The 23,417-nt window shown below is 38.9% G+C and overlaps 6 protein-coding genes and 1 non-coding gene across 10 annotated transcripts; 3 read left to right on the plus strand and 4 right to left on the minus strand.

The window, feature by feature from the left end:
• The first annotated feature begins 765 nt into the window (after nt 1–765).
• On the plus strand, nt 766–9,864 carry SS4 (starch synthase 4). Of its 2 annotated transcripts, none has more exons than XM_088876296.1 (16): nt 766–1,195; nt 1,973–2,312; nt 2,948–3,029; nt 3,256–4,324; nt 4,404–4,455; nt 5,195–5,317; nt 5,393–5,468; nt 5,563–5,747; nt 5,844–6,038; nt 6,372–6,443; nt 7,157–7,366; nt 7,762–7,884; nt 8,789–8,941; nt 9,029–9,090; nt 9,178–9,253; nt 9,375–9,864. In XM_088876296.1, the coding sequence occupies exons 1-16, from the start codon at nt 1,050–1,052 to the stop codon at nt 9,549–9,551; spliced, it is 3,141 nt and encodes a 1,046-aa protein (XP_088732422.1). In that variant the 5' UTR covers nt 766–1,049; the 3' UTR covers nt 9,552–9,864. The 2 variants fall into 2 exon arrangements, with proteins under 2 accessions (XP_088732422.1, XP_088732423.1); XM_088876297.1 differs by having other exon boundaries at nt 767–1,195; nt 1,973–2,300.
• A 979-nt stretch (nt 9,865–10,843) lies between these two features.
• Nucleotides 10,844–11,789, minus strand: LOC105175684 (chlorophyll a-b binding protein 21, chloroplastic). Its single transcript, XM_011098218.3, has one exon. The coding sequence runs from the start codon at nt 11,736–11,738 to the stop codon at nt 10,941–10,943; it is 798 nt and encodes a 265-aa protein (XP_011096520.1). The 5' UTR covers nt 11,739–11,789; the 3' UTR covers nt 10,844–10,940.
• Nucleotides 11,790–12,810: 1,021 nt separating this feature from the next.
• LOC105175685 (chlorophyll a-b binding protein 21, chloroplastic-like) lies at nt 12,811–13,807 on the plus strand. The gene has a single exon (XM_011098219.3). It carries the CDS (start codon nt 12,819–12,821, stop codon nt 13,677–13,679), a length of 861 nt encoding a protein of 286 aa, XP_011096521.1. The 5' UTR covers nt 12,811–12,818; the 3' UTR covers nt 13,680–13,807.
• Nucleotides 13,808–14,104: 297 nt separating this feature from the next.
• On the minus strand, nt 14,105–14,184 carry TRNAL-UAG (transfer RNA leucine (anticodon UAG)). Its single transcript has one exon. It is a non-coding gene; the product is annotated as a tRNA-Leu (tRNA).
• A 298-nt stretch (nt 14,185–14,482) lies between these two features.
• On the minus strand, nt 14,483–17,200 carry LOC105175686 (transcription factor bHLH144). 3 transcript variants are annotated; one of them, XM_011098220.3, is made up of 4 exons: nt 17,040–17,200; nt 16,321–16,457; nt 15,814–15,998; nt 14,483–15,625 (listed from the first exon to the last, which is right to left on the minus strand). In XM_011098220.3, the coding sequence occupies exon 4, from the start codon at nt 15,350–15,352 to the stop codon at nt 14,639–14,641; it is 714 nt and encodes a 237-aa protein (XP_011096522.1). In that variant the 5' UTR covers nt 15,353–15,625; nt 15,814–15,998; nt 16,321–16,457; nt 17,040–17,200; the 3' UTR covers nt 14,483–14,638. The 3 variants fall into 3 exon arrangements, with proteins under 3 accessions (XP_011096522.1, XP_011096526.1, XP_011096525.1); XM_011098224.3 differs by lacking the exon at nt 17,040–17,200 and adding an exon at nt 16,807–17,029; XM_011098223.3 differs by lacking the exon at nt 17,040–17,200 and adding an exon at nt 16,748–17,029.
• Nucleotides 17,201–18,248: 1,048 nt separating this feature from the next.
• LOC105175723 (beta-xylosidase/alpha-L-arabinofuranosidase 1) lies at nt 18,249–21,561 on the minus strand. Its single transcript, XM_011098271.3, has 6 exons — nt 20,728–21,561; nt 20,342–20,647; nt 20,080–20,249; nt 19,895–19,995; nt 19,063–19,818; nt 18,249–18,954 (listed from the first exon to the last, which is right to left on the minus strand). Exons 1-6 carry the CDS (start codon nt 21,202–21,204, stop codon nt 18,332–18,334), a joined length of 2,433 nt encoding a protein of 810 aa, XP_011096573.1. The 5' UTR covers nt 21,205–21,561; the 3' UTR covers nt 18,249–18,331.
• Nucleotides 21,562–21,685: 124 nt separating this feature from the next.
• Nucleotides 21,686–23,392, plus strand: LOC105175687 (mitochondrial ATP-independent inner membrane protease subunit 1a). The gene is made up of 5 exons (XM_011098225.3): nt 21,686–21,914; nt 21,998–22,219; nt 22,614–22,724; nt 22,952–23,013; nt 23,102–23,392. The coding sequence occupies exons 1-4, from the start codon at nt 21,789–21,791 to the stop codon at nt 22,997–22,999; spliced, it is 507 nt and encodes a 168-aa protein (XP_011096527.1). The 5' UTR covers nt 21,686–21,788; the 3' UTR covers nt 23,000–23,013; nt 23,102–23,392.
• Nucleotides 23,393–23,417: the final 25 nt, after the last annotated feature.

Below are 23,417 nucleotides of genomic sequence, written 5' to 3' on the forward strand. Positions count from 1 at the left end.
ATTTATTTATAAAACTTCAGTCGTAACTATCAGAACATATATCACCGACATCTCTTTTATCTTTAATTGCATCATACTACTCAATAGTTTACTTTCATGTGTAGGATAAATAATTGGTAGAGTTCAATTCTAAAAAAAATATAAAATAAATAAATTAATCGATTTTCTAATATTTTACCCAATTGGACAAATTATGAAATAAAGTTGGACATATTATATCACTCCCAAAGTCGAATAAGTTAACCAGTAATAAAAATGCTACATATGTGCTTATGTCTCAATTGTATAATTAAACAAGGTTTGGTAATATTAATTTAATATACTTCATAAATTTTAATAGGCATTAAAAATTATGATCAAATTCTTAATATACTTAAGTTGGGATACGTGTCATATATTAATTGCAGATTTTAAATATAAAATTGTAAGACTTGTGAAATTAAAGTTGAGAACCTGCAAGCAACATCAATAATGATTTAAAAGAATTCAAGAATATGATATTTTTTTTTCCAATATTGCCATTGATGTTTATTTAATATTAATTAAACCTTCATTAAGATAAGGTTTTATTTAAATGGAATATTTGTAAGAATTGAAGGGATAAAACAATGGTATAAAGAGGTAAGAGTAAAGTGAAGATGAAAATTGAAGTTATTTTATTAGATTGAAAAGATGGGGCAATTAAAGCGCATTTTTGGAGATAGGAGACGGTATTTAACTATAACCAATTAACCACCATATGCAATCCTGTGCTTAAGTCGTATCCAAAGAACTTCAATCCAAACACAATTCCACCCGTTGTTTCCCTGCAACGTGTTAACTATACAGCAAATCACCGGCTTTTGGCTACACCGAGACACAGCGGATTATTTTTTTGCTTGTATAAGAGAGAGGAGAAGGAGAGAGAAGATAATAATAACGTCCTTTTTCAAAAACTCTCCACTAAAGGTAAGCAGTCGTTGGTTCTAAGCAACCGTTTTGTTTCTCACACTTCACAGTTTGCACGTACATACACACACACAGTTTGGGTTGTGCGAGGGTGAAACTAGATGGAGGCGACGCCGTCGACATGCTTTATCGGACGGGGTTTCGGTGGAGGAGGCCTCAGGTGTAGTCAAGTTACTGTGCGGTTCTACCATTCGCCTTCCAGCCGTTTGCTCCCTGTTTACTGTAGAATTCGACAGCGTAATTTCAGGTTAGGTTTTGATTTTATCAGATTTTGTTGCAATATTTTTACCATTTGCCTTCCAACAGTTTGCTGCCTGCTTATTGTAAAATGCGACAGCGTAGTTTCAGGCTGGTTTTTTATTTTTGTCAGATTTATTGCAATATTTCAATTGTTGTTTCTTTTGTTGGTTGTATCTTCGAATTGGTGAAAAATGGTTTTTGGTTTTGGGGCAGTAGCAATGGTGGGTTGAAATCTTGGATTATCTTGCGATTACTACGTCTGTTTTGTGTGTGTTTGTGGTGGATATTTACTTTCTGGCGAGATTCTTGACGGTAGGAAACTAGTTTGTTCAAGAGTCAAGATTCTTGACGTTGACAGTAATCTTGGAAGTTGTGCTTGATCTTGATAAAGAATGAATTCATATTTACTTAACTGCAACTTAAACATGCCTCCGCTGTTTGCCAAATTACTTTTTTCAGGGTTTGACAGGACTGCGCTTTATCTTGATCATGTTTACATGCTTTGCAATATGATTACTACACGTATTTTCTTCCTCTTCTTCTTTTCTTTCTCTCTCTCACCCTTGATAGAACCTTGTCCGAGTTTCAGGTATTTCTTTTATTTTCTTCTACTTCAAGTATGTGCTGTCCTGGCTGCAGGTTTGCCTGTAGCCTGCTTGCTGAATGTAATCTTCTCTAACCGCATTAATTCTTGCCCATCATGCACCTAAGACTACAAATTTCTTGTTGCTCATATTTTTTCGTATTGTCCATCATGACGTATTTGCTACCTAAATATTTGCAGCCTGCAGAATAAGAGACAACATTCAAAGAAAATCAGTTCCGAACGTCCAAAAGATTCAAATCTCCGGCCGAATGGTGACAGCGACTCTGATCCAGTCAACTTGTCCAAACACGGCATCTTACATTCAAATAGGGAGATGGCTTCTAATGACCGTCTTCCGATCATAATAGAAGCTTATTCAAACAGACTGGATTATGACAATTCTTCTCCACCCCTTGAAGTCAGATCTTTGCCCAATGACAATGCTGATGCTACAGGGGAATCATCCCACTCAAATGATGGAAATATGGGCAGCAGCACTTTTCCATCAAATGACATTACATCTCCAGTATGTCCAAAAGTTTGTTACTCCGAGACTAACTCCGAGCATTTATTGATTTTTATGCCAGAAAGTATAATTAAGTTTTACTTGTAAATGGTCAAATCTTGGTCTTCAGCAGCATTTATATTGTTAAGATTTATATTTCTTTTTGATAATAGTACACTTATAATATGGATTAAATACATAATAGTGAATTTTCAACAATGTTGCATAAGAGTTATTGTGTTTACTGCCCTAATGCATCTAGCATCTTCAGCATGTATTTTGAGTAAATGGCTGTTGTGAATCTAGCAGAAGAAAATTAGATATCCATACAGGGTTATCTTTTAAACTTGAAACATATTACTCTTATATTTTAGCTTTTCAATCATTATCACATAGCTTAAATATTAATCAAAGGAATTCAAGTGTACTTCAATGGGCTGAATTTCAAAAGCTCATCTCAAGCCTAAGACTTTTTCTGTTTGCAAATTAACATAAGCCCAAGGTAGATGGTTTAAATGGTTATTGAGGTAATATGAAATCCACACATGGCATCTTGGTTTTTCTTTTGTTGTTTTTCTTGGTAACTCTGTTCAAGAACCATTTTCTCTATCTATCATCATAGAAAGATACTATTATATGAGAATATGATTATCTTCTCTTTAAAACAGTCTACCAATATAGATGAAGGAGAGCAACTACGAGGCATTCATCTTCAAGATTTACTTGGGATGATAAGAAACGCTGAAAAGAGTAAGTCATATCTCATCTTGAGCCCTTTCTTTTGGCTTAGTCCTCGACTCGCACTATCTACAAATGAACTTTTAAGAGTCACAACTTGAGTATTTGCTCTCTAATCATTAGAAGCCTGTAAGGAAAATAATGAGAGCATTTACTCTTTTTACACGAAAGCTAAAAATGTAAAAAAGTCCACTTTCTATCATCTGAATGTTACCTGACTTGTAATTTTGCATTATAGATATACATCTTCTCAATCAAGCTCGTGTACGTGCCCTTGAAGATCTTGAAAAGATTTTTGATGAAAAAGAGGAGTTGCAGGGTGAAATGAACATTTTGGAGATGAAGCTGGCTGAAACTGATGCAAGGCTGAAAGTGGCAGCCCAAGAGAAGGTACACGTGGAACTCCTTGAAGGCCAGTTGGAAAAGCTGCGAGATGAACTGTCAAGTAGGGGAAACAGTGAGGATTACTTGCAAGAAATGAATAATGCTGTTTCTTCTTCACAAGTCGATCTTGTCAATTCTTTTAGCCAGGAACTGGATTTGTTAAGGGAAGAGAATATGTCACTGAAGGATGAGCTGCAGGTTCTGAAGGTGGAGCTTAGTAATATCAGGGAATCTCATCAGCAAATGCAAATGTTAGAGGAAGAACGGTCAGTTCTGGAATCTTCTCTAAAAGAGTTGGAGCTTAAACTTGCTGCTTCTCATGAAGATGTTTCAGAGATTTCTAGTCTGAAATCTGAATGCAAAAGTTTATACGAAAAAGTAGAAGATCTGCAAACAATGCTAGACAACGCAACAAAACAAGCTGACCAAGCTATTCTAGTGGTGCAGCAAAACCAAGAACTACGCAAGAAGGTTGACCGGCTTGAGGAATCTCTCAATGAGGCCAATGCCAATAGATTGTCGTCACAGAAAATGCAGCAGTACAATGAACTGATGCAGCAGAAGATAAAACTTTTGGATGAGCGCCTGCAAAGATCTGATGAAGAGATACAGACTTATATTCAATTATATCAAGATTCTATGAAGGAGTTCCAGGATACACTGAGTAGGTTAAAAGAAGAAAGCAAAAAGAAGACAAAAGGTGAAACTGTGCTTGACAAGCCTCCGGGATTTTGGAGTAATCTATTGCTTATGGTTGACGGATGGTTTCTCGAAAAGAAGATTTCAGTGGATGAAGCGAAGGTTTTAAGAGAAATGATATGGAATAGGGAGGTTAGGATATGCGATGCATATATTTCATCTAAAGGAAAGATTGAACGTGAAATCATTGCGACATTTCTCAAACAGACATCATCAACAAGAGGGTAAGCATGAAATGTGATGTTTCTTCATTCCATACATAATAGACATGGATTTTGACTTGTGCTTCCCATCATTGTTTAGTACAAGGTTGCATGTCATACATATTGCAGCAGAGATGGCACCTGTGGCAAAGGTATGCATGTATATCATAAGTTCTATGAGCTCAGTTTAGTTCTTTCATTGTTCTATGTGTTTATCTGGAGTTTAAGCTCTGAATCAGTGTAGTTGGTTGTCAAGTGTGATGTAATGATTCAAGGGTATGAGAAGTCTGTTTCGTCTTATTCGTTTGGGGCTCCAATAGAAGTAAGATCTGTTTGTTAGCTTCCTAAGTTTGACATTTGTTAGTCTTCAGTGATGGATTAGCAAGTGAGATATGCAACTAAAAAAAGTTGTCTAGACTCTAGAGGAGTCTGGAGCTAGTACCCTGAAAGATTAAAAGTGTAACTAAAAACTCTATTGTTGCTACTTTAAAAACCTGGAACTTGCACCATATCTGTTCAGTTTGGTGTCATTTTTTTTAACTTTTCCTACATTTTATCAGATAAACTTATGATACTAACTAGCATTTTTCATGTAGTTTGTATGTGGTACTCTATATGGGGGTCTAACAGGTCAGGGTTGTCGTTTTGTAACATATTCCCAGGGTGGTGAAATTTATAATCCACTGAAACTTTTGTATTCATTGGTATCTATCATCTCATTGGGCATGTTTAACTTTCTCTTATGTTTGTTATTTGCTTTATGCTTGAATGTTGGAGGGTCCCTAGTAAGTTTCTCTATTTCAATTAAACTTGTGAATTAATATCTGCCCACACATTAGTATTTACTTATCACCTCAACAAGGGTATTTTTTGTTTTCGTATTTATCTTAGGTTGGTGGATTGGGAGATGTAGTGACTGGTCTCAGTAAAGCACTTCAGAAGAAAGGGCACCTTGTGGAAATTGTTCTACCGAAATATGACATCATGCGTTATGATCTAATTCAGGATTTGAAGGTATTTGACATGTGACGAGAATGCATTCCAGTTTTTAGCTTAATTTCCTTTGACCTGGTGGTTCATGCTATGTAGGCGTTGGATGCGCCTATTGAATCATATTTTGATGGTCGATTGTTCAAAAACAGAATCTGGGTTGGCACTGTTGAAGGTCAAGAATTATTTCCCCCAGTGTCTGAAAATTATTTCTGCTGAGTGCTACTTCAGTCCTAATACTTTTCTTTGCTGCAAATTACTACTATTAGGGCTTCCTGTTTATTTCATTGAGCCTCATCATCCGAGTAAATTCTTCTGGAGGGGTCAATTATATGGAGAGGATGATGATTTTAAGCGGTTCTCATTCTTCAGCAGGGCAGCACTTGAGTTACTTCTTCAAGCTGGCAAGAAACCGGACATAATTCACTGTCATGATTGGCAGACAGCTTTTGTTGTATGGTGCCAGATATCTTGTTATTACTCGCTCACTCTTTTTTTCTGATATTATATCATTTGTTTTTTTTTTACTTCTACTTTGTTATTTTTTTAGGCGCCCCTTTATTGGGATCTGTATGTGCCAAAAGGACTGGATTCAGCAAGAATATGTTTTACTTGTCACAATTTTGAGTATCAAGGAGCTGCACCAGCTTCCGATCTAGCATCTTGTGGTCTTGATGTTTACCGCCTGAACAAACCTGATAGGATGCAGGACAACTCAGCAAATGACAGGGTTAACTCTGTTAAGGTAGGTAATCCTCTGGGGCCCCTCACCCACCCCTACCCTAAAAGAAGTTCAAATTTTGAAAAATTTAAAAAGAAAAAGAAAGAAAACCTTTCTTCTCCAAGAGTTGAAAATTTTTAGTTGCATTGTTGAGAGTGGCGTGGGTCCGTGTGCAAGGAAATCTAGCAAGCTGCTTGCTTTCGGTCCTTCTTTCCTTGTGTCTTTTTCATGTACTGAAGGTACTTGTGGGTTGGATAGGCAGTTCACTCTTTAATTTGTCGATAACCTGATTGTGACTGGTTTTAACTATCTTATTCATGGCTCCCCTTTCCTTAACACATTCTTGTCACTTCTCAGGGTGCAATAGTATTCTCTAATATTGTGACAACAGTTTCGCCATCCTATGCCCAAGAGGTCCGGACTGCTGAGGTACGGAATAACAGTTATTAAGCTCTCAACTTAACTTCCAAATGCTTTTTGGCACAGCTGCCTTTGTTGCTTCCTTTGCAGATGTGCCTTCTGGGTTTCCAGCACCTAGGTTCTTATTATGTATACCAGGGGACTTATTAAATGTGCACTCTTGAGTCCAAAGTAGTTCATTTGATGGGCAGATCAACCATATTATATAGTCTTACTGATTCGAGAGTAAAAATTGTTTTTTATTGGTATAAACTTTTAGGTAGGATACCAAAAAAATTCTGCTTGATATACCAAGTAGTGATGTATCAATGAGTTGCTTGCTAGATTTTATTTTTTTTATGGTGCTAAAAAGAAGGCAAGTGCTGCATTAACAAGATGTGGTTTCCTACAATTTACCTATCCTTGATGTTTATGCATAAAGAGATGGATAAATCATGAAGAATTATTGCCTGTCACTAGAGGAAAAGCCCCAGGAATGAATTGGAAGTTATCCTAGGATATTGACACTAACCTGTACATATCATAAAGTGACTTGCAGGAGATATTTTCTTGTTTGAAAGCACATTTAAGAATCAAACAAAGCTGGCTTATGCTCGCAAATTGGCATTTTGACAGTATTAACATAGTTTCATCTTGAAAGAATTTTGTCAAAATTGTAGAAGCACACTCATAATTAGTTGACACTTGCCTGAATAATTTATTTTATTACTTATGATGTACAGGGAGGGCGAGGGCTGCAAGCAACACTTAATTCACATTCCAAGAAGTTTGTTGGAATTTTAAATGGAATTGATACTGATGCATGGAATCCAGCTACTGACCCACTTGTTAAAGTTCAGTACAATTCCAATGATATAGAGGGCAAAGCAGAAAATAAAGAAGCTTTAAGAAGTCATCTAGGGATGTCTTCAGCTAATGTCTGGCAGCCATTGGTAAATATGTTGAATTATTGAGGGTTGTCATACATCACATATCTTAGTATAATTGTTTGTGTGTATTCCATCAATATAATATCTTGGTATCTTTTTAATTGTATCTCTGCTTATGCCTTTTGCTATATGATTGACCTATAGTACAGCATTTATGCATTTTGCCAATACTTAGCAGTGCTTCTAGTCCATCTTTGAGAAGTTCATCAGTAAGACCTACTGTAATCAATATATATATATATTGTCTTGAGATCTTGATAGTTTACTAATGCTTTCACATGCAATATATAGTACACCTGTGGAACAGTGAGCAAAGTTTGGCAACATTTGTTTGTGATTTGACTTGCATAGCTACTCTCACTTGTTTGAACAATGCTTCTTATATTTAACTGTGGCAGGTTGCTTGCATCACGAGATTGGTACCTCAAAAGGGTGTGCATCTTATCAGGCATGCACTATATCGGACATTGGAATTGGGTGGTCAGTTTGTTCTACTTGGTTCAAGTCCAGTGTCACAAATTCAGGAAAGTTCTGCTTTCTTAATTTTAAGGTTGTCTTTACCTATGTTGCACTGCAATTAGTACAGAAATACGAGACTATAAATAAAAAGGAAAGGAAAATGTGTTTCAAAAGAGTATATTGAGGAAAGAAAATCTTGGTGTAAATAAAGTGACGTATTACTTTTGGAGAACAGTAATATATTATTAATTCTGAATTACTTCCTTTTTCCGTTGAGCATGGTTGGTCTACTGTCTGAAGCGTTAGCTTTGACCACTATTTCTTTCTAGCATATAGCAACATTTTGTGAGTTAGGTATGTTAATGATGGATTAGAAAGAACAATACATACAAAATATAACCTACATGCATGTGAGCCTCATTTATATGATATTTTTGGTATTGGTTGATTATAGTATCAATACAAGGCTTAGAAGTGTCTTCTATTCTCTTCTTATCTAGGACACAGGGCACTTTAATAGTACATAATTATAAGATCAATGTTAGAAACAATTCAGTCTGATTTGAGTATTTAGGATGATGCAATTGTGGTTCTTAGGTATTGATTTGTGGAGCCTTAGACACCAGCTTTCTGTAATTGAAGATGAAGCGAGCTGCATTACCAGCTTTATGCTCCTAACTTTTTCTCAGAAGGGTGCTTAGACTTGGATAAAATTTCCCTCTCTCAAACGGTTGCCATGTGTTTTTATTTGATTTAGGAAGGTTATAAATTTCCTGTTCTGATTTACATATATAATTCTAGCCCCACTTGTATCTACTTCTAGCACTTTGAGTTCATAGTAACTAACAATCCTTCCCCTTTTCACCCGCTACGGAGAACAGGTTGACGTTGTATCTGCTAGGCTTCTCTCTCCAACCGTTTTTCTTGAACAATCATTTCAATTGACATCATGATTTTCTCTTTTTGCAGAGGGAGTTTGAAGACATTAGCAGCAAATTTAAGAACCATGAACATGCTCGATTAATATTGAAATATGATGAGTCTCTTGCCCACTTAATATATGCTGCTTCTGACATGTTTATCATCCCTTCTATTTTTGAGCCTTGTGGCCTTACGCAGGTATGGCTCAGTTGTTTTCTGTTTACCTGGCAGCATAAATGTAGCTGAAATTTTAGTTGTTTTTAAAGTCACTCCAAATACATGCAGATGATTGCTATGAGATATGGTTCAATACCGATAGCTAGGAAGACAGGGGGACTAAATGACAGGTTGAACTGTGTGGAGACTTTTTTGAATAAGACTGCACCTTTTGTTTTTTGCTCTTACCTTCTTAGGTACTGAGATTCTTCTTGCAGTGTATTCGATGTAGATGATGATAACATACCTATCCAGTACCGGAATGGATTTACATTTTTGAAAGCTGATGAGCAGGTAAGTGATCCATTTGCTTGGGATGTTGCACAGAACGTAATAGCTGTAGGCTTTCACCATGCTTTGGTGACATCAAGGTGAATTTTCTCTTCATTGTTTGTGGATTTTTATCAATATGCAGGGATTGAACAGTGCTTTAGAACGTGCAATGTACCATTATAAGAATGATCCAGAAGGTTGGAAACAGCTTGTTCAAAAGGACATGAACATAGATTTTAGTTGGGGTTCATCAGCATCGGTGTATGAAGATCTTTATCAGAAGTCTGTTTGCAGAGCAAGGGCTACAAATCGTCCTTGAGCAAGGTGGTCAGCTTTTGCATTCTATGTTGGCTGGAGCTGGTTCTTGTTCATGGGACAGCTTGTGAGGGGTTTGTCATGAGAGGTTTGATTCCTCAAGTTCAGTTAAAACCAGAGAAACTCACCGTGATCTCTTGCATTCAAGATGAAGGGTGCATACTTGTCCCTTTTCCATGTAAATATACTGTATTCTGTTCATGGGCATGAACTTTCAATCTGTAGATGATGTAAACTGTATGCATGCCTTGTTCGGGATATACGCTGTATAAAAACTGCAACAGAGATATATACAAGCTTTAGACCTGTTTGCTAAATTCTTAGACCTGTTTCTTAACACTTCTGATTGGTATTGGTAAACTGGTCCCCAAAAGCTGAAAAACCCCATGTCATGCTAGAAGATCAAATTTCTAGCTGGTTTCTTTCACCTCTCGTTTGTGCCTAAGGATATCAGGCAGAAAATACGCTCATTGATGGAGATGCGGTTATTCTTTTCAATTTGGTTTTTGCTGCTTGTTTTGCAGACGATCCCAGTATCTAAAAGTATGAAAAACACATGAATTTAAGTCGAGGATAAGTAATGGTCAATTTAATCAAATGAACTAGACAAGTAAAATGATATTGTAACTGTATATATTTTCTGAGTAACAAATTAGTGATTATCAATTAATTATCAAAATATATTATTCATTGAGTGTAAGGTAAATAAAATATTTAACCAAAAAGGCAGAAATTACAATAAAAATAAATAAATAGAACAATTCGGATGAAAATCTAGTAAATGGATTTCCCCCCTCTTTTTGCTTCATATTTCCAATTTTCGCAGCTCTTTTTGGTTTCCTTCTCTTTACTTATCCTTCTCCACCGCCGTTCCACTATTTTCCAGCACCCAATAGCCACAGCGCCACCACCGTAGCCGAGAATCGGCGATCCAGCCTCGGCCAATGGATTTCTGTGCCGTTCCACCGGTCTAAATCGGGTAGAGTGCGGAATTTGCTTGTCCGCGGTATAGCCGAGAGATTCCGGAGGTTTGGCTTAGTTCGCCTTCATATTTGCCCTCTGGCCGATAAATCCACCTTCCGGCGATAAATGGTTGTATGTGACTGTAGTGTTGCAAATATCTTCCGTAATGGTATTAGTTTCTTTCTTCTTTTATGTTATAGTTCGTAATTGCATTTTGTACGTATTTTCTCATTTATCTTTGTGGGGAATGCTTGAGTTTACACTGTTCTTGTTTCTGTCATATATCAAGAATTTGTAGCTGAGTTGAGCAAATGAAAAAAACATTCGCATTCATTGAAGCACACAAAAATAACTTTGTATTCCAATAATTCACAGTAACTTTACATCGTCATCAAACAGCCTGAATTTAGTGCACTCTTCTGAGTAGACTTCACTTTCCAGGGACAAAGTTTGTGGCGTAGGCCCAGGCGTTGTTGTTTACTGGGTCAGCGAGGTGGTCAGCGAGGTTCTCCAACGGGCCCTTTCCGGTGACGATGGCCTGAACAAAGAATCCGAACATGGAGAACATCGCAAGTCTGCCGTTCTTGATCTCCTTAACCTTGAGCTCAGCGAAGGCTTCTGGGTCATCAGCCAGCCCCAATGGGTCGAAGCTGCCGCCTGGGTAGAGTGGGTCGGTCACCTCACCGAGCGGCCCACCAGCAATACGGTAACCCTCAACAGCTCCCATCAAAATAACTTGGCAAGCCCAGATTGCCAAGATGCTCTGTGCATGGATCAAGCTTGGGTTACCCAAGTAGTCAAGACCACCCTCGCTGAAGATCTGTGCTCCGGCCTTGAACCAAACCGCCTCACCGAACTTGACACCGTTGCGGGCCAAGAGCTCAGGGAAGACGCAACCAAGAGCTCCAAGCATGGCCCATCTGCAGTGGATCACCTCAAGTTCACGGTTCTTGGCAAAGGTCTCTGGGTCAGCTGAAAGTCCGGCGGTATCCCATCCATAGTCACCTGGGAATTCACCAGTGAGGTAGCTCGGGGGCTCACCGGAGAATGGGCCCAAGTACTTGACACGGTCTGGACCGTACCATGGGCTGCCAGATGAGACGGGCTTGGCAACTGTCTTCCTCATTGAGACCCTGCCATTGCCTGTGATCTCAGGAGCGGAGGGCGAGAGCTTCACTGCCTGTCCGGCAAAGGAGGGGGAGGAGAGAGCCATTGTTGAGGCTGCCATTGAGGAAAGTGAAGTTTGTAGCTGATGGTTTTAGTGTTAGTGATGGAAAGGGTAATGGTAATTCGAAGTTATTTATAGGGGGGAGGGGACTGGTCCTCTTATCTTGTGATATCTGTATCTCTCCTTTCATTGGGTTCCAAGATTCCATTGTTGGTGACCTCTGCCTAATTGGCAATTTCTAATCCATCTATTTTAGATTTCTACTTAAAGTGGGGCTCAAACCAGCAAGAGTTTGTATCTATATCATGAGGTTGGGATTAATTCTGGCCAATAAAATATCTTACGGATCATGCAATTGAGTTAATGAATTCCTAAATGAGTGGGACTATTTTTTGTAAGTTGATTTTATGTTTGATAGATTTAAGGTACAAGCCTCTGTGGCATCATTTGTATTAGTGAACAAATATCCTCTACTCTAGCTAGAACTTCTGTGGTTTTGCAGAAATTGAACCAATAAAATTAGTCAGCAACAGCGGTCACTGAATATTTTCCTCTCTCGGAACACTGCACCATGAAATCTATGGATTAATTAATTCTAATTCAAATGGGGTTTCATCATACTTGAACTAATTAAATTGTATGTGTAATAAATTTACGGTGTAATTGATGTATAGTTTAATACATGTTGAACCCCCACAGAACATAAATCAAATATTAGTATAACGACACAAGCACAACTCAACATTTACTACTCATGTCCAGTCTTTGGAACTAGAAGTTCAAGTAAATCTTAAAGCTCATAAATCCAATTTCAGGATATCCATGGTGATGAATAATAGCTGTCTCCCCAGAAATCCACATTAGAGGTGCCGATACAAACAATTGAGCATCTACTATCCACCCAGCACACTTGGCAAACTCTTATAGGCCACAAGTAGATACTTACTCCTCTCATGAGATTCTTGCATCCTCCTTGAGTCTCCAGAAAGTGCAAAGAGGATTAATGGATAGCCGTTGCCAAATGGACATGCAATGTCAAGGCTATCAAATGTCAGCTACCAATGGGAATACAGATAATGATATCCATAGATAAGGACTCTGATTACCCAATTCATGATATAAATACCTTAATGGGCTACCATGCAACTCAACCCACAAACTCCTTGCAAAAGCAGTCTTCCATTTCATAGTACAACTATGGCCGCCTCTACAATGGCACTTTCTTCTCCATCTTTCGCTGGACAGGCGGTGAAACTCTCTCCCTCCGCCCCCGAGATCACCGGCAATGGCAGGGTGTCCATGAGGAAGACTGTTGCCAAGCCCAAGCCCGCTTCATCCGGAAGCCCGTGGTATGGCCCAGACCGTGTTAAGTACTTGGGCCCATTCTCCGGTGAGCCCCCAAGCTACCTCACCGGTGAATTCCCTGGTGACTACGGGTGGGATACCGCAGGGCTTTCAGCTGACCCAGAGACCTTTGCCAAGAACCGTGAACTCGAGGTGATTCACTGCAGATGGGCGATGCTTGGAGCTCTTGGATGCGTCTTCCCCGAGCTCTTGGCCCGCAATGGTGTCAAGTTTGGTGAAGCCGTCTGGTTCAAGGCCGGAGCTCAGATATTCAGCGAGGGTGGTCTCGACTACTTGGGCAACCCAAGCTTGATCCACGCTCAGAGCATCTTGGCCATCTGGGCTTGCCAAGTTATTCTGATGGGAGCTGTTGAGGGTTATCGTATTGCCGGTGGACCGCTTGGTGAGGTGACCGACCCACTCTACCCAGGTGGCAGCTTTGACCCGTTGGGGCTGGCTGATGACCCAGAAGCCTTCGCTGAGCTCAAGGTTAAGGAGATCAAGAACGGCAGACTTGCCATGTTCTCCATGTTCGGATTCTTTGTTCAGGCCATCGTCACCGGAAAGGGCCCATTGGAGAACCTTGCGGACCACCTTGCGGACCCAGTTAACAACAACGCCTGGGCCTACGCTACAAACTTTGTCCCTGGAAAATGAGCCTAAGAATGAATGAATGTGAACTGTGTGCGCGAGCCCACAAATGGTGAATTTTCAGTTGTAATGTGGGTGTCTCTGATGTAAATGCATCTGATCTAATGGAGAAGATATGATATTTTTAGCGTGAATTGGCTTGACCGTGTCTAGTGGTAAATCTTATTAATGCTTGATATGATCTATCTCATTGACCCCAATCTAGTACCTCCACTGCTCGAGCTTTTAGTGGAAGTTGTCAAGTACTGGAACCAAATTAAAAACATTGTAGATATATATATATATATTCAGGTAATTCAACCTGCAATATATAATGAAATGAATGCAAGTTCTGATCCAGCTGTTCAAGGAACGAACAAGAACTAAAGAAACGGAGCAAAAATGAAAGAAAATGATATAACTGAAAGGGGGCAAAAAAAAAATTTGAAATATGACAGCTGTGGGATTTGAACCCACGCCCTTTCGGACCAGAGCCTAAATCTGGCGCCTTAGACCACTCGGCCAAACTGTCATTGGTGAAGACCCTTGCGGATTATTTACATAAATTTAGTCCATTGTCTGCGAACATTTTAGTTAAGGCGATGCATGATGCAAAACAAGACCCACGCTCGTTCAAGTATTTTGCTTGCAACCACATCCCAAAAAAAAAAAAAAAAGGTACTTTGCTTGGAAAAGCAAGGGTTACATTAGTACTTCATTGTCTTAGTACGACTTGGTGGTGTTAATCAATGTATATTATTATATCTATAATCTATAATTTATATTCTGATCCAGCAATAGCATTGAAATTGCAAATACCAAAACCCAGATAGCAAAAGATTGAACCCACAGGTTTATGTCATTAAATGATTTAACAGCAGTTGTAGTAATGTTAGGATCACATGCTCAGGGAGTAGTTACATCACAAACAAGACCCAGCTAGACGTCACAACCATGTCAATGCTAATCTGGGAATTTGAATGAGTTTAAGCATGGTCTTTAAAATTTCTGGCTCCCAGCTTCTGGGCTTCCACCCTTAGAGACTTCAGGTAGCGAACAGCTTCATCAAGAACTGCAACAGTACTCATCCGACTAGCACCAGGAACGATTCCTCTCAGCACCTTCACCATCTTCCTCGTTCTCTGGCGCTTCTTGTCATTGCAGCAACTCCCAGAAAACTTCCTGAAAAGTGACCCACTCTTTTCTGATGGCGATTCATAATTGGAGCACGAATCTGGAGAATCGCACTTATAGACTGCACCTGTACGGGCAGTGCTCACCTCCTCATCATCAAAATCCTCGTTTTCCTCATTTTCTGTGCTTAACAGGGCGTCAATATCATCTGAATCTTCTTCAAGGGGAGAGGTAAGCTTTATTTCATCATTTGCATCCTTTTGATTGATATTGTCTTGACATACAGCATCGACACCCAAACCAGGATAGAAGAATTTGGAGTTTATTCCAGGATGATACATTATCTGGCTTCTATTAGTCGTTTGGTCAAAGATAACAAAATTTCTAGGACAGGCATCAGAGGGTTGGATGTCAAAACTATGGAAGGGCATAAGTGGTTTAATACCAGGGGGCATAATTCCCCCATTAAGGAGAGATGACATAGGAGCATTTTGCATGTAGTAGTCAAATTGGTCGGCTAGAGGTTGCATGGGCTTGCCTGAAAAGTGTGGCTGGTGACTATGCATGGGTTGATGGTTTAGGAATGATAATGCTCAATTTCAAATAGGTAATGGTTTTAGGAGAAATAGAATGAAATAGTAGGAAGAGGTTTACGGGGTACACCTATGGTGTATCCATCACAGCGGAAGAAAGCTCTCTAGATTCGTGAAGAATTTGTGTTCAGTGCTTCACAAGTATTTAACTGAGTATTTTGACCCAACTGGAGGACAGTCCCAACTTCAAGAATTGAACAAACAAGACTACGTAACAGGTTTAAGCAACTGACGGAAATACTCAGCCTGTAAGAAAAAGAAATCGAAGAACCATCTTAACAATTTGACATTAGTATGAGAAGTAGCAGAAGAAAATGACCAAAGAAACATAAAATGGGGAGCAGGAGAAATAACTTATTTCAATGCGGTTCATCCACGAACGCAAGGAAAAATAATGGAAATGCTTCCAACGCAATGAACATAGAAGCACTCACCTGACAAACTTGCATCAATTGGTAAAAAGCAATGCTTCCAATACACATATTAATGTTTCCAAGTTCTTTCACTTTCTGATACTTCTTTCTGGTAACTGAAATGTGCATTCCCAGTCTTTCACTCCTCCAACCAAAATTAAGCGGGTGTAGAATCTACTGAAATGTGATTGATAAATGAAATTGTCCTGCATAAAGTTTCCGAACTAAAATAAGTCGCTCAAGTGAAAAATGTTACTGTAACAGGATAAAAATTACAATCTAAACCTGTAAATTCCATGAGACAATTTATAGCAATATTACAAGGTAGGAAAAAGAAAGAAGACAAATATAGATGAGTGATTGAAAAGACAGTGTATTTTCATCTCAATCACATAATAGTTCTATGTTCTCTTCAAATTTATAGAACTCATTGGAAGACTATCAGTGATTTTCAACAATGAAATTTCCAAACTAGTAAAAGATAAGATTTCCATTCAAAAAGATCAAAAGTGGGGAAGATAAACTCACCAAATCAAATCAAATTACAAAATAACACGAAAGAACACAACCAATCGCACACACTTCCCAGAATGTTTTGGAGATCCCCACGGCATGTTGAGTCAGTTCTTCAGCCCAAATTGTTAAAAGTTTGATACCAAACCTAGCTGTTATCAAACGGATAAAACAAACAGTCAAGAAAGTAGAAGACTTGGTGACATCTTCAGGACGCTACTCAGATTCATAAAATAACCAAACAGTAAAACTTCTATAACATTTGACAAAAAGATCCAACATGCAGATTCTAGTGAATCAGCATGCATAGTCAAGTATGAACATAACTCTTTAAATATGACATCTAACCACATCTTCATAAAAAAGAAGGTTAACATAGGCGCAAAATCGTAAATTGAAAACCAACAAGAACCAATAATTAGAGATCAAGAACAAAATCAACCTCGAATCCAACACTTGTTTGAACATACACAACTCCAGAAAACATACTAACCCACGCACCCAGATTCATATACTTCAAATCGCATAAACAAGAACTTGATAATACTCCACGCCCATTGAAAGAGTTAGGCATAATCGAATAAATCTGTACCAAAAAGTGTAAAAATAAAAGATACACCTTTTGCACAACAGATAACAATTTAAACCTATTCTTGCACTACAAAGGCAAAAAGAGAGTACGGTGCTGAAATATTCTTGAAAAAGGAAGAGTAAAGCTAAGCTTTGAACATTACCCAACAAGAAAAAGATAACAACCCAAACAAGATCGCTTCAGAAAATAATCAAAGCTGCTGAGATGAACAAAAGGAAAAAATTCTGGAGAGAGAGAGAGAGAGAGACGAGTACTGGCGAAGAGTGAGAAGTGGGCTTGGCTCTGCTCATGGGGATATGTAAGCTAGTGAGCTAGGCGAGCGGGAGTCAAAGTAGGGAAATCAAGACCGTCGGATTAGGAAAAGGTGGGCGCTTTCCGTGTAATCCGGGTGGGTTAGCGACCGTCCGATGATAGAGCACGCGTGAAGGAAAAAGGTGGGCCTCCACGAGGTTCGACATAATCGTAATTAGAGCATTCACTGTAAAGCAACAATTAAGTAAAACTTCCTTTTTTTTTTTTTAAATTTTATTTTTAATATTTATTTTCATCTAATAAATAAATTCATTCATCGAATAATTTTTATCAAATTTGATGATTTTAGTAAATAAATAAAAATCTATATTTAATCCTCATTGACTTAGTGCTGATTTTTTGTATGTAAAATAAATTATTTATAATCAAAATATTCTTATAAGGATAAAAATATATTTGCTAGGCAAAAAATAATATTAGGAGTTTTAAATACAATTTTTTAAATTATATGAGATTTATATGTAATTATTATAAATTTGAAGGAAGCAAATTGGAATTATTCTTAAATTATACCCACCCTTAATCTTTTTCCTATTTTGTCACAAAAATTGCCTTCTAAGTGGTAATTTCTTGAATGATAATAATTGTGGAAGGTGAAAATAAAAATTTGTGAAAGCAGATTGAAAAGAAAAAATAAATTAAAAATAAATGTGAATCACATTGTTTATTATTAGGGATTTATTATCATGCCCATACCCATGCCCATGCCCATTACTAAAATTGGACTTTAACAAAAAGAAACAATAAATTACATTCTATGATGTACGACGCGACCAATCATATGTTGCGCCACGCCACGCTCTCATTTACTTTCAATTAATACCACTTCTCTTCTACGCTTTATTTTCCTGCCCCCCCCCCCCCCCCCCTCGAAGTTGGTATTTATTTTAAAATAAATATATTTTTTTTTACAATAAATTACGATTACTTATAATATAATTATGTGTATCACTCGTTGTTTTAATAATGATCTAAATATTAATAATTTATCTTTAATGTATTTTTAAAAAAAACTTAAGAACGGGTAAAATAAATAATCTAATATTAATATCATACCATTTACAGAGATTAGCTAATTATTCACATCACAACTAAATAGGTCTAAAATAATGAACACTACTCCTACAGTGCTCCACGGTGAAAATCAATTTGAAGTGGAATTGTGAGCAAACCGTCGCCAATTTCAATCTTACCGCCACCAGAAGGCAACAACTTGGAACCACTGTAATCAACAATGCCAAAACTCTTGCAACCATTCAGCTCCAATTTGAGCTTTTCAGATCGGCCGGCCTTCACCAACACCCTCTTGAATGCAACCAATTGCTTGATCGGAGCCTCAGCAATCCCACTCGGGCCTGACCAATACACCATCACCACATCACTTCCGTCTCTTTTTCCAGTGTTCGCCACTTCAATTGCTAACTCCATGTTATGACTGTCGCATTTCAAGTCGTCTATCAGGACTGCAGGGCAGGAGGGCTTGTAGAATCCGTCCCTGTACTCCAAGTCCTTACAATGTTGGAACTGGTTCAATCTTATGTTTAACTTGTTCTTGGTCGAAACGGGCTTGTATGTGAAGTTGGTGTAGCTGAGACCGTAGCCGAATGGGTAAACTGTGGAGCCATTGAAGAACTTGTATGTTCGTCCCGGGTAGCCCAGGCTGTCGACTGGCCTCAGCCGCATAGATGTCATAGGTAACATGTAAACGTAGTCATTCTCGTGCCATGTTAGAGGCAATCTCCCACCTATATCAAACAAAACAAGATATGTTATTGCAGATATAATTGTCTAGTATGTATATAACATCAAATTCCCTTGTAATAACAGAAGAATGCAAGAAGAGCATAGGATACCAGGATTGTATCTCCCAAAGACAACATCTGCAATGGCATGGCCGCCTTCCTCTCCGGGATATCCGGCCCAGATGATTGAATGGATGTTGGGATCGTTCTTGGCAAAGGAAATGTCGACACCGCCAGCTGACATGACAACAACAACAACAGGACCTTTGGACACTTGTGCAACTTGACTGATCAGTTGAGATTGGTAACCTGGAAGTAGCAAATCTACCCTGTCCAAGCTTTCGGCCTCAACGCTTAAATCCAACCCGACAAACAGAATAGTGGCATCTGTTTTGCTCGCAGCTCGCATCGCCGGATATATTAAGGTGTCGTTCTTGCACAGTACTCCATCACAGCCCATCTCATATTTCACTTCTCCAAATCTCGAGAGGCCATCAATGGGAGATGTGTACTTGCACGGAACACCAGCATAATTGCCTATCATGGCGCTGGTGGCATTAGCGTGTGGGCCGATAACTGCTATAGTCTTGATCTTCTCAGAGCTCAAAGGCAATGTTTCAGCATCGTTCTTGAGAAGAACAATTCCTTGTCGTGCTGCTTCGGTTGCTAATTCTATGTGCTCGTTGGAGCACACATCAGGTTTGCCAAGATTTTCGAATTTTGGGCTGCCATCAAAGAATCCAAGCCGCATCAGAACAGTGTAGAGGTTTTTCAGGGCATTGTCTATCTCTGCCTCTTTGACTTTCCCCATCCTCACTGAGCTGTTTGCAAAATTTGTATAAAAATTCCCACAATCCAAGTCCAGCCCTGAATTATTAACACAATAAACATTATATCATGTTAACCAAGATACATATAAATACAAGAACTGTTTAAGACTAGCCTGCTTTCAGAGCTTGTGCAACAGCATCTTCCGGCTCATCGTTAAGCCATTTCTGACCGTGTAACATTACTTCAATCGAATCACAATCCGACACAATATAACTGAAATTTTGACAACGAATTTAGAGATCATGAGCGTGAGTTCAAAATTTACAAATATGCATATGAGATTAATGAAATTAGTACCCATGAAGATTCCACTCCCCTCTCACTGTATCCTTCAAAAGCTTTGGATCAGCACAGGTTGGAATGCCATTAACCTTGTTGTAAGAGCACATAATGCTGGTTACATCGCCCTCTTTCACGCACATCTCAAACGGCCTAAGAAACGTCTCCTGCATGTCTTGCTCCGTCACCTTCAAGTTCAAACACAACAAGAAAACATTAAAAAGATGAACCCAATTACGTATTTGAAACTTCATACGCAAAATCTAAATTTCATTCTTACTCGGGCATCAAAATGGTAACGATCGACTCCAAGCCAGTTGTCCACGTCGTAAGCTGCATAGTGCTTGCAGCAGGCACCAACCTTGAGGGGCCTAGAGTTGAGATCTGCGGTATTCTCAGTCCCCTCAACATCTTGCAGCCCTCTAACGTAGTTCACCGCATACTCTCCAACAACAAAAGGGTCTTCCCCTGGTGTCTCTTGGGCTCTTCCCCACCTAGGATCTCTCACCACATTAATATTTGGACTCCAAAATGTCAGCCCAGCATGTCCTAAATTGTACATAGCTCTTGCCTCTGTCGAAACCGCCTAAACAATCGAAAACAAAGTATTAAAGTCGAGCAAAGATCAACAAACGACAACTCCATATAAATGATACTAAACTTTACCTGGCCAACCGTTTTCCACAATGTCTGGTTGAAACTAGCTGTTGTCAGAATAACAGTGGGGAAACTTGTTGCACCAGGGACAACATCATCAAAGTACGAGGCAACGCTGCCCGATTGACCGACATTGGAGACACCATGCAAGGCCTCAGACCACCACTCATACTTGGGGAGCCCGATTCTTGGGACCCCGTAGGCAGTGTCGCCTATTTGAGCTGATTTTTCATTGAGTGTCATTCTGTCTATCAAGTCTTTGACTCTAACATCATACGAGAGAGATGAGTCGCAGAAAGCAAAATGTTTGATGTTGAGTCCGAGATCAGAAAACCTTGATGGATCACAGACATGAGTGTAGTTTCGAGTAGCATTGAAGGTTGAATAGGCATTGACGACATTGGTTGAAATTGAAGGCGAATTTCTAGCAATGGTGGAGTGAAACAAGAGAGCTAAGGATACAAGAAAACAAAGCTTAGCAGACATGGTTTAAGTTTAACGTAGGACTAGAAGTACTAGAAGAGATCAGTGGTGGTGTTCTAGTACGCTTAATATATATACAGTAGGAGTTTTTGGTGATGATCATATGAATTATCCCATTCCCACAGATTTCGAATAGTTCTGTTTCAAATTTGGTAGTTACTGTATTTGATGAAATTGAAATCAGTATCCTGAGAAGTCAAGACTACTCTGACTACTTACGTTGAATCAGATGTATCCAAATCACAGAATGAAAAACAGATCAAGTCAAGTTAATGCAATAATTATTTTCATTTTTTTAGTTATTTCTGAATTTTCATTTAATTAGTTGATTATCATTAGTTTTATTGTTTTTTTCTTGGCCTAGCTAAATCATCAAGCATTTTCAAGGTTAATAAACCGTATTCAGCTCTATTCTTCCAAGCCCATCAGCCCATTCAATATGGGCTTCTAAACAACGCTTCATCAAGCTAATTAACACGCTTTTCTGCATCATAGTGAAAAAATAGCATATCAGACCCACCATTGGCATTAGCTGCCATGGCAAGAGCTTCAAGAAGAGAAAGCAAACAGTCGGAGAGAAGAAAGAGATGGGAATGGAGCGACTGCAGGAATTGGCGCCCTTTGTGAAGGAAGCATTGCACCAAACCGCACGAGTAGCAAATGCCCTCTGCTTTCTTCACGTCGCCAACACCTACCTCTGCAGCGTCGCTAAAGTACGCATCCTCTCTTCTTCTTCTACCTCTGCCTACTCCTTCACCCGCCAAATCTCTTTTTCTTGATGCTCTGCAATTTGTAGCTTGTGGGTCCCAGTATGCTTCCCTCGTTCAATCACGGCACCTTCGTTCTGACTGAAAGTATAACGAGCCGTTTGGGGAAAGTCGGGTCGGGCGACGCGGTGATCATACGGAGCCCCGAGGACCCGAGAAAGGTTGTAACCAAGAGGGTCAAGGGTGTGGAAGGAGACGTTGTTTCGTATGTGTTGGACCCCAGCAAGAGTGATGAACAGAAGACTATTGTTGTAATTATTTTCTTTAAACCTTCTCTCTCCCTTTCTTAGAATATATAAAAACGAAATGCTTACTTGATTTTGACTTGGTGCTGCCGTCGATCTGAAATTGTGTTGTTTTTCTTACTGAGTTTAATGTTGGATGAGGTGGGGTTTTGTTGTTCTTGTGGCTGGATCATTCCAAGAGTTTCTTTTTTTCAGGTGAACTGGTTTTAGGGTTTTTGAAAAGTTGATTATTTAAGCTATGTGTAATTGAGTTTGCATTTGATTTTCATGTAGCAATCTGAATAATACCTCTACAGTTCATGCATAAATATTTGTATTTATTCTTCTTTAAGTGTGAATTTAATAGTTGAGCAAGGTAGGAGGGCAAATGATCCAAGAAAGTGAGTTTTGAATGCATTAGGTACCAAAGGGACATGTTTGGATCGAGGGGGATAATATCTACGAGAGTCGTGATTCAAGACATTTTGGTCCAGTTCCTTATGCACTTGTTCAATCCAGAATTTTCTTGGTGGTAAGCAATTCAACTCCTTTTGTTCTGCATTAGGCCTTAAATTTTAGCCTTCGAGTTGATGAAGGTAGGCGTATGACCTCAGTTTGTATGTCCCATTTCCATAGCCAAACATGCTTGCACTTTCGATGGCGACTAATATCCATTGTTTCATACCATTCTATCCATAAGGTGAAGCATACAAGAATACGTTTAATTGGATAACTTACTCTTTCTTCTCTTTATCTAAGGTATGGCCCCCGGAGGACTTCCGATCAATTGGCAAAACAGCCGCTTGATTTGCACTTGCAAGGTACACTTCTACGAGCACCTTCATCTGACATAAGTCTGTTTTCTTAGCACACAAGCTGACCATTATGTTGTTCACACCTCCCTGGCAGAGATGTTGCACAAGAAAATGGGATGACCATGTGGTTCAATTCTTCATACCTTTCTGGCTGACAACACTGGTATTTTTTTGGTGGGAGGGACTAAGAGGACCCAGCCCTTCTCGAGTTCTTTCAGTATTTCGTTCCTTTAGTATTATTAGTCCACGGCCATTCATCTCGACATCATTGTTTGGGTAGAAAGCAGCAGAGTCGTTGGAGAATGGCCAAGATTTTGTACAAATAATTCTGAGGCATCAGCTATTTGCTTAAATAGATTAAACTGTTAAAACTTCCTATTTGATATTTCGTTGTTGTTTTCTATTGTTTC

The sequence above is a fragment of the Sesamum indicum genome, linkage group LG12 (assembly GCF_026168435.1).
Source record: "Sesamum indicum cultivar Baizhima isolate 11 linkage group LG12, ASM2616843v1, whole genome shotgun sequence".
NCBI classification, from domain to species: Eukaryota; Viridiplantae; Streptophyta; class Magnoliopsida; order Lamiales; family Pedaliaceae; genus Sesamum; species Sesamum indicum.

Coding starts and splice junctions, on each gene's coding strand:
- SS4 (XM_088876296.1), top strand. CDS start 1,050: ATGGAGGCGACGCCGTCGACATGCTTTATCGGACGGGGTTTCGGTGGA. Junction 2,313..2,947: donor CATCTCCAGTATGTCCAAAA/GTTTGTTACTCC, acceptor TCTTTAAAACAG/TCTACCAATATAGATGAAGG. Junction 5,469..5,562: donor CTGGGTTGGCACTGTTGAAG/GTCAAGAATTAT, acceptor TACTACTATTAG/GGCTTCCTGTTTATTTCATT.
- LOC105175684 (XM_011098218.3), bottom strand. CDS start 11,738: ATGGCAGCCTCAACAATGGCTCTCTCCTCCCCCTCCTTTGCCGGACAG.
- LOC105175685 (XM_011098219.3), top strand. CDS start 12,819: ATGCAACTCAACCCACAAACTCCTTGCAAAAGCAGTCTTCCATTTCAT.
- LOC105175686 (XM_011098220.3), bottom strand. CDS start 15,352: ATGCATAGTCACCAGCCACACTTTTCAGGCAAGCCCATGCAACCTCTA.
- LOC105175723 (XM_011098271.3), bottom strand. CDS start 21,204: ATGTCTGCTAAGCTTTGTTTTCTTGTATCCTTAGCTCTCTTGTTTCAC. Junction 20,250..20,341: donor GTTACCATTTTGATGCCCGA/GTAAGAATGAAA, acceptor TTGAACTTGAAG/GTGACGGAGCAAGACATGCA. Junction 19,996..20,079: donor GGGGAGTGGAATCTTCATGG/GTACTAATTTCA, acceptor TCAAAATTTCAG/TTATATTGTGTCGGATTGTG.
- LOC105175687 (XM_011098225.3), top strand. CDS start 21,789: ATGGGAATGGAGCGACTGCAGGAATTGGCGCCCTTTGTGAAGGAAGCA. Junction 21,915..21,997: donor ACCTCTGCAGCGTCGCTAAA/GTACGCATCCTC, acceptor TGCAATTTGTAG/CTTGTGGGTCCCAGTATGCT. Junction 22,220..22,613: donor ATGAACAGAAGACTATTGTT/GTAATTATTTTC, acceptor TGAATGCATTAG/GTACCAAAGGGACATGTTTG.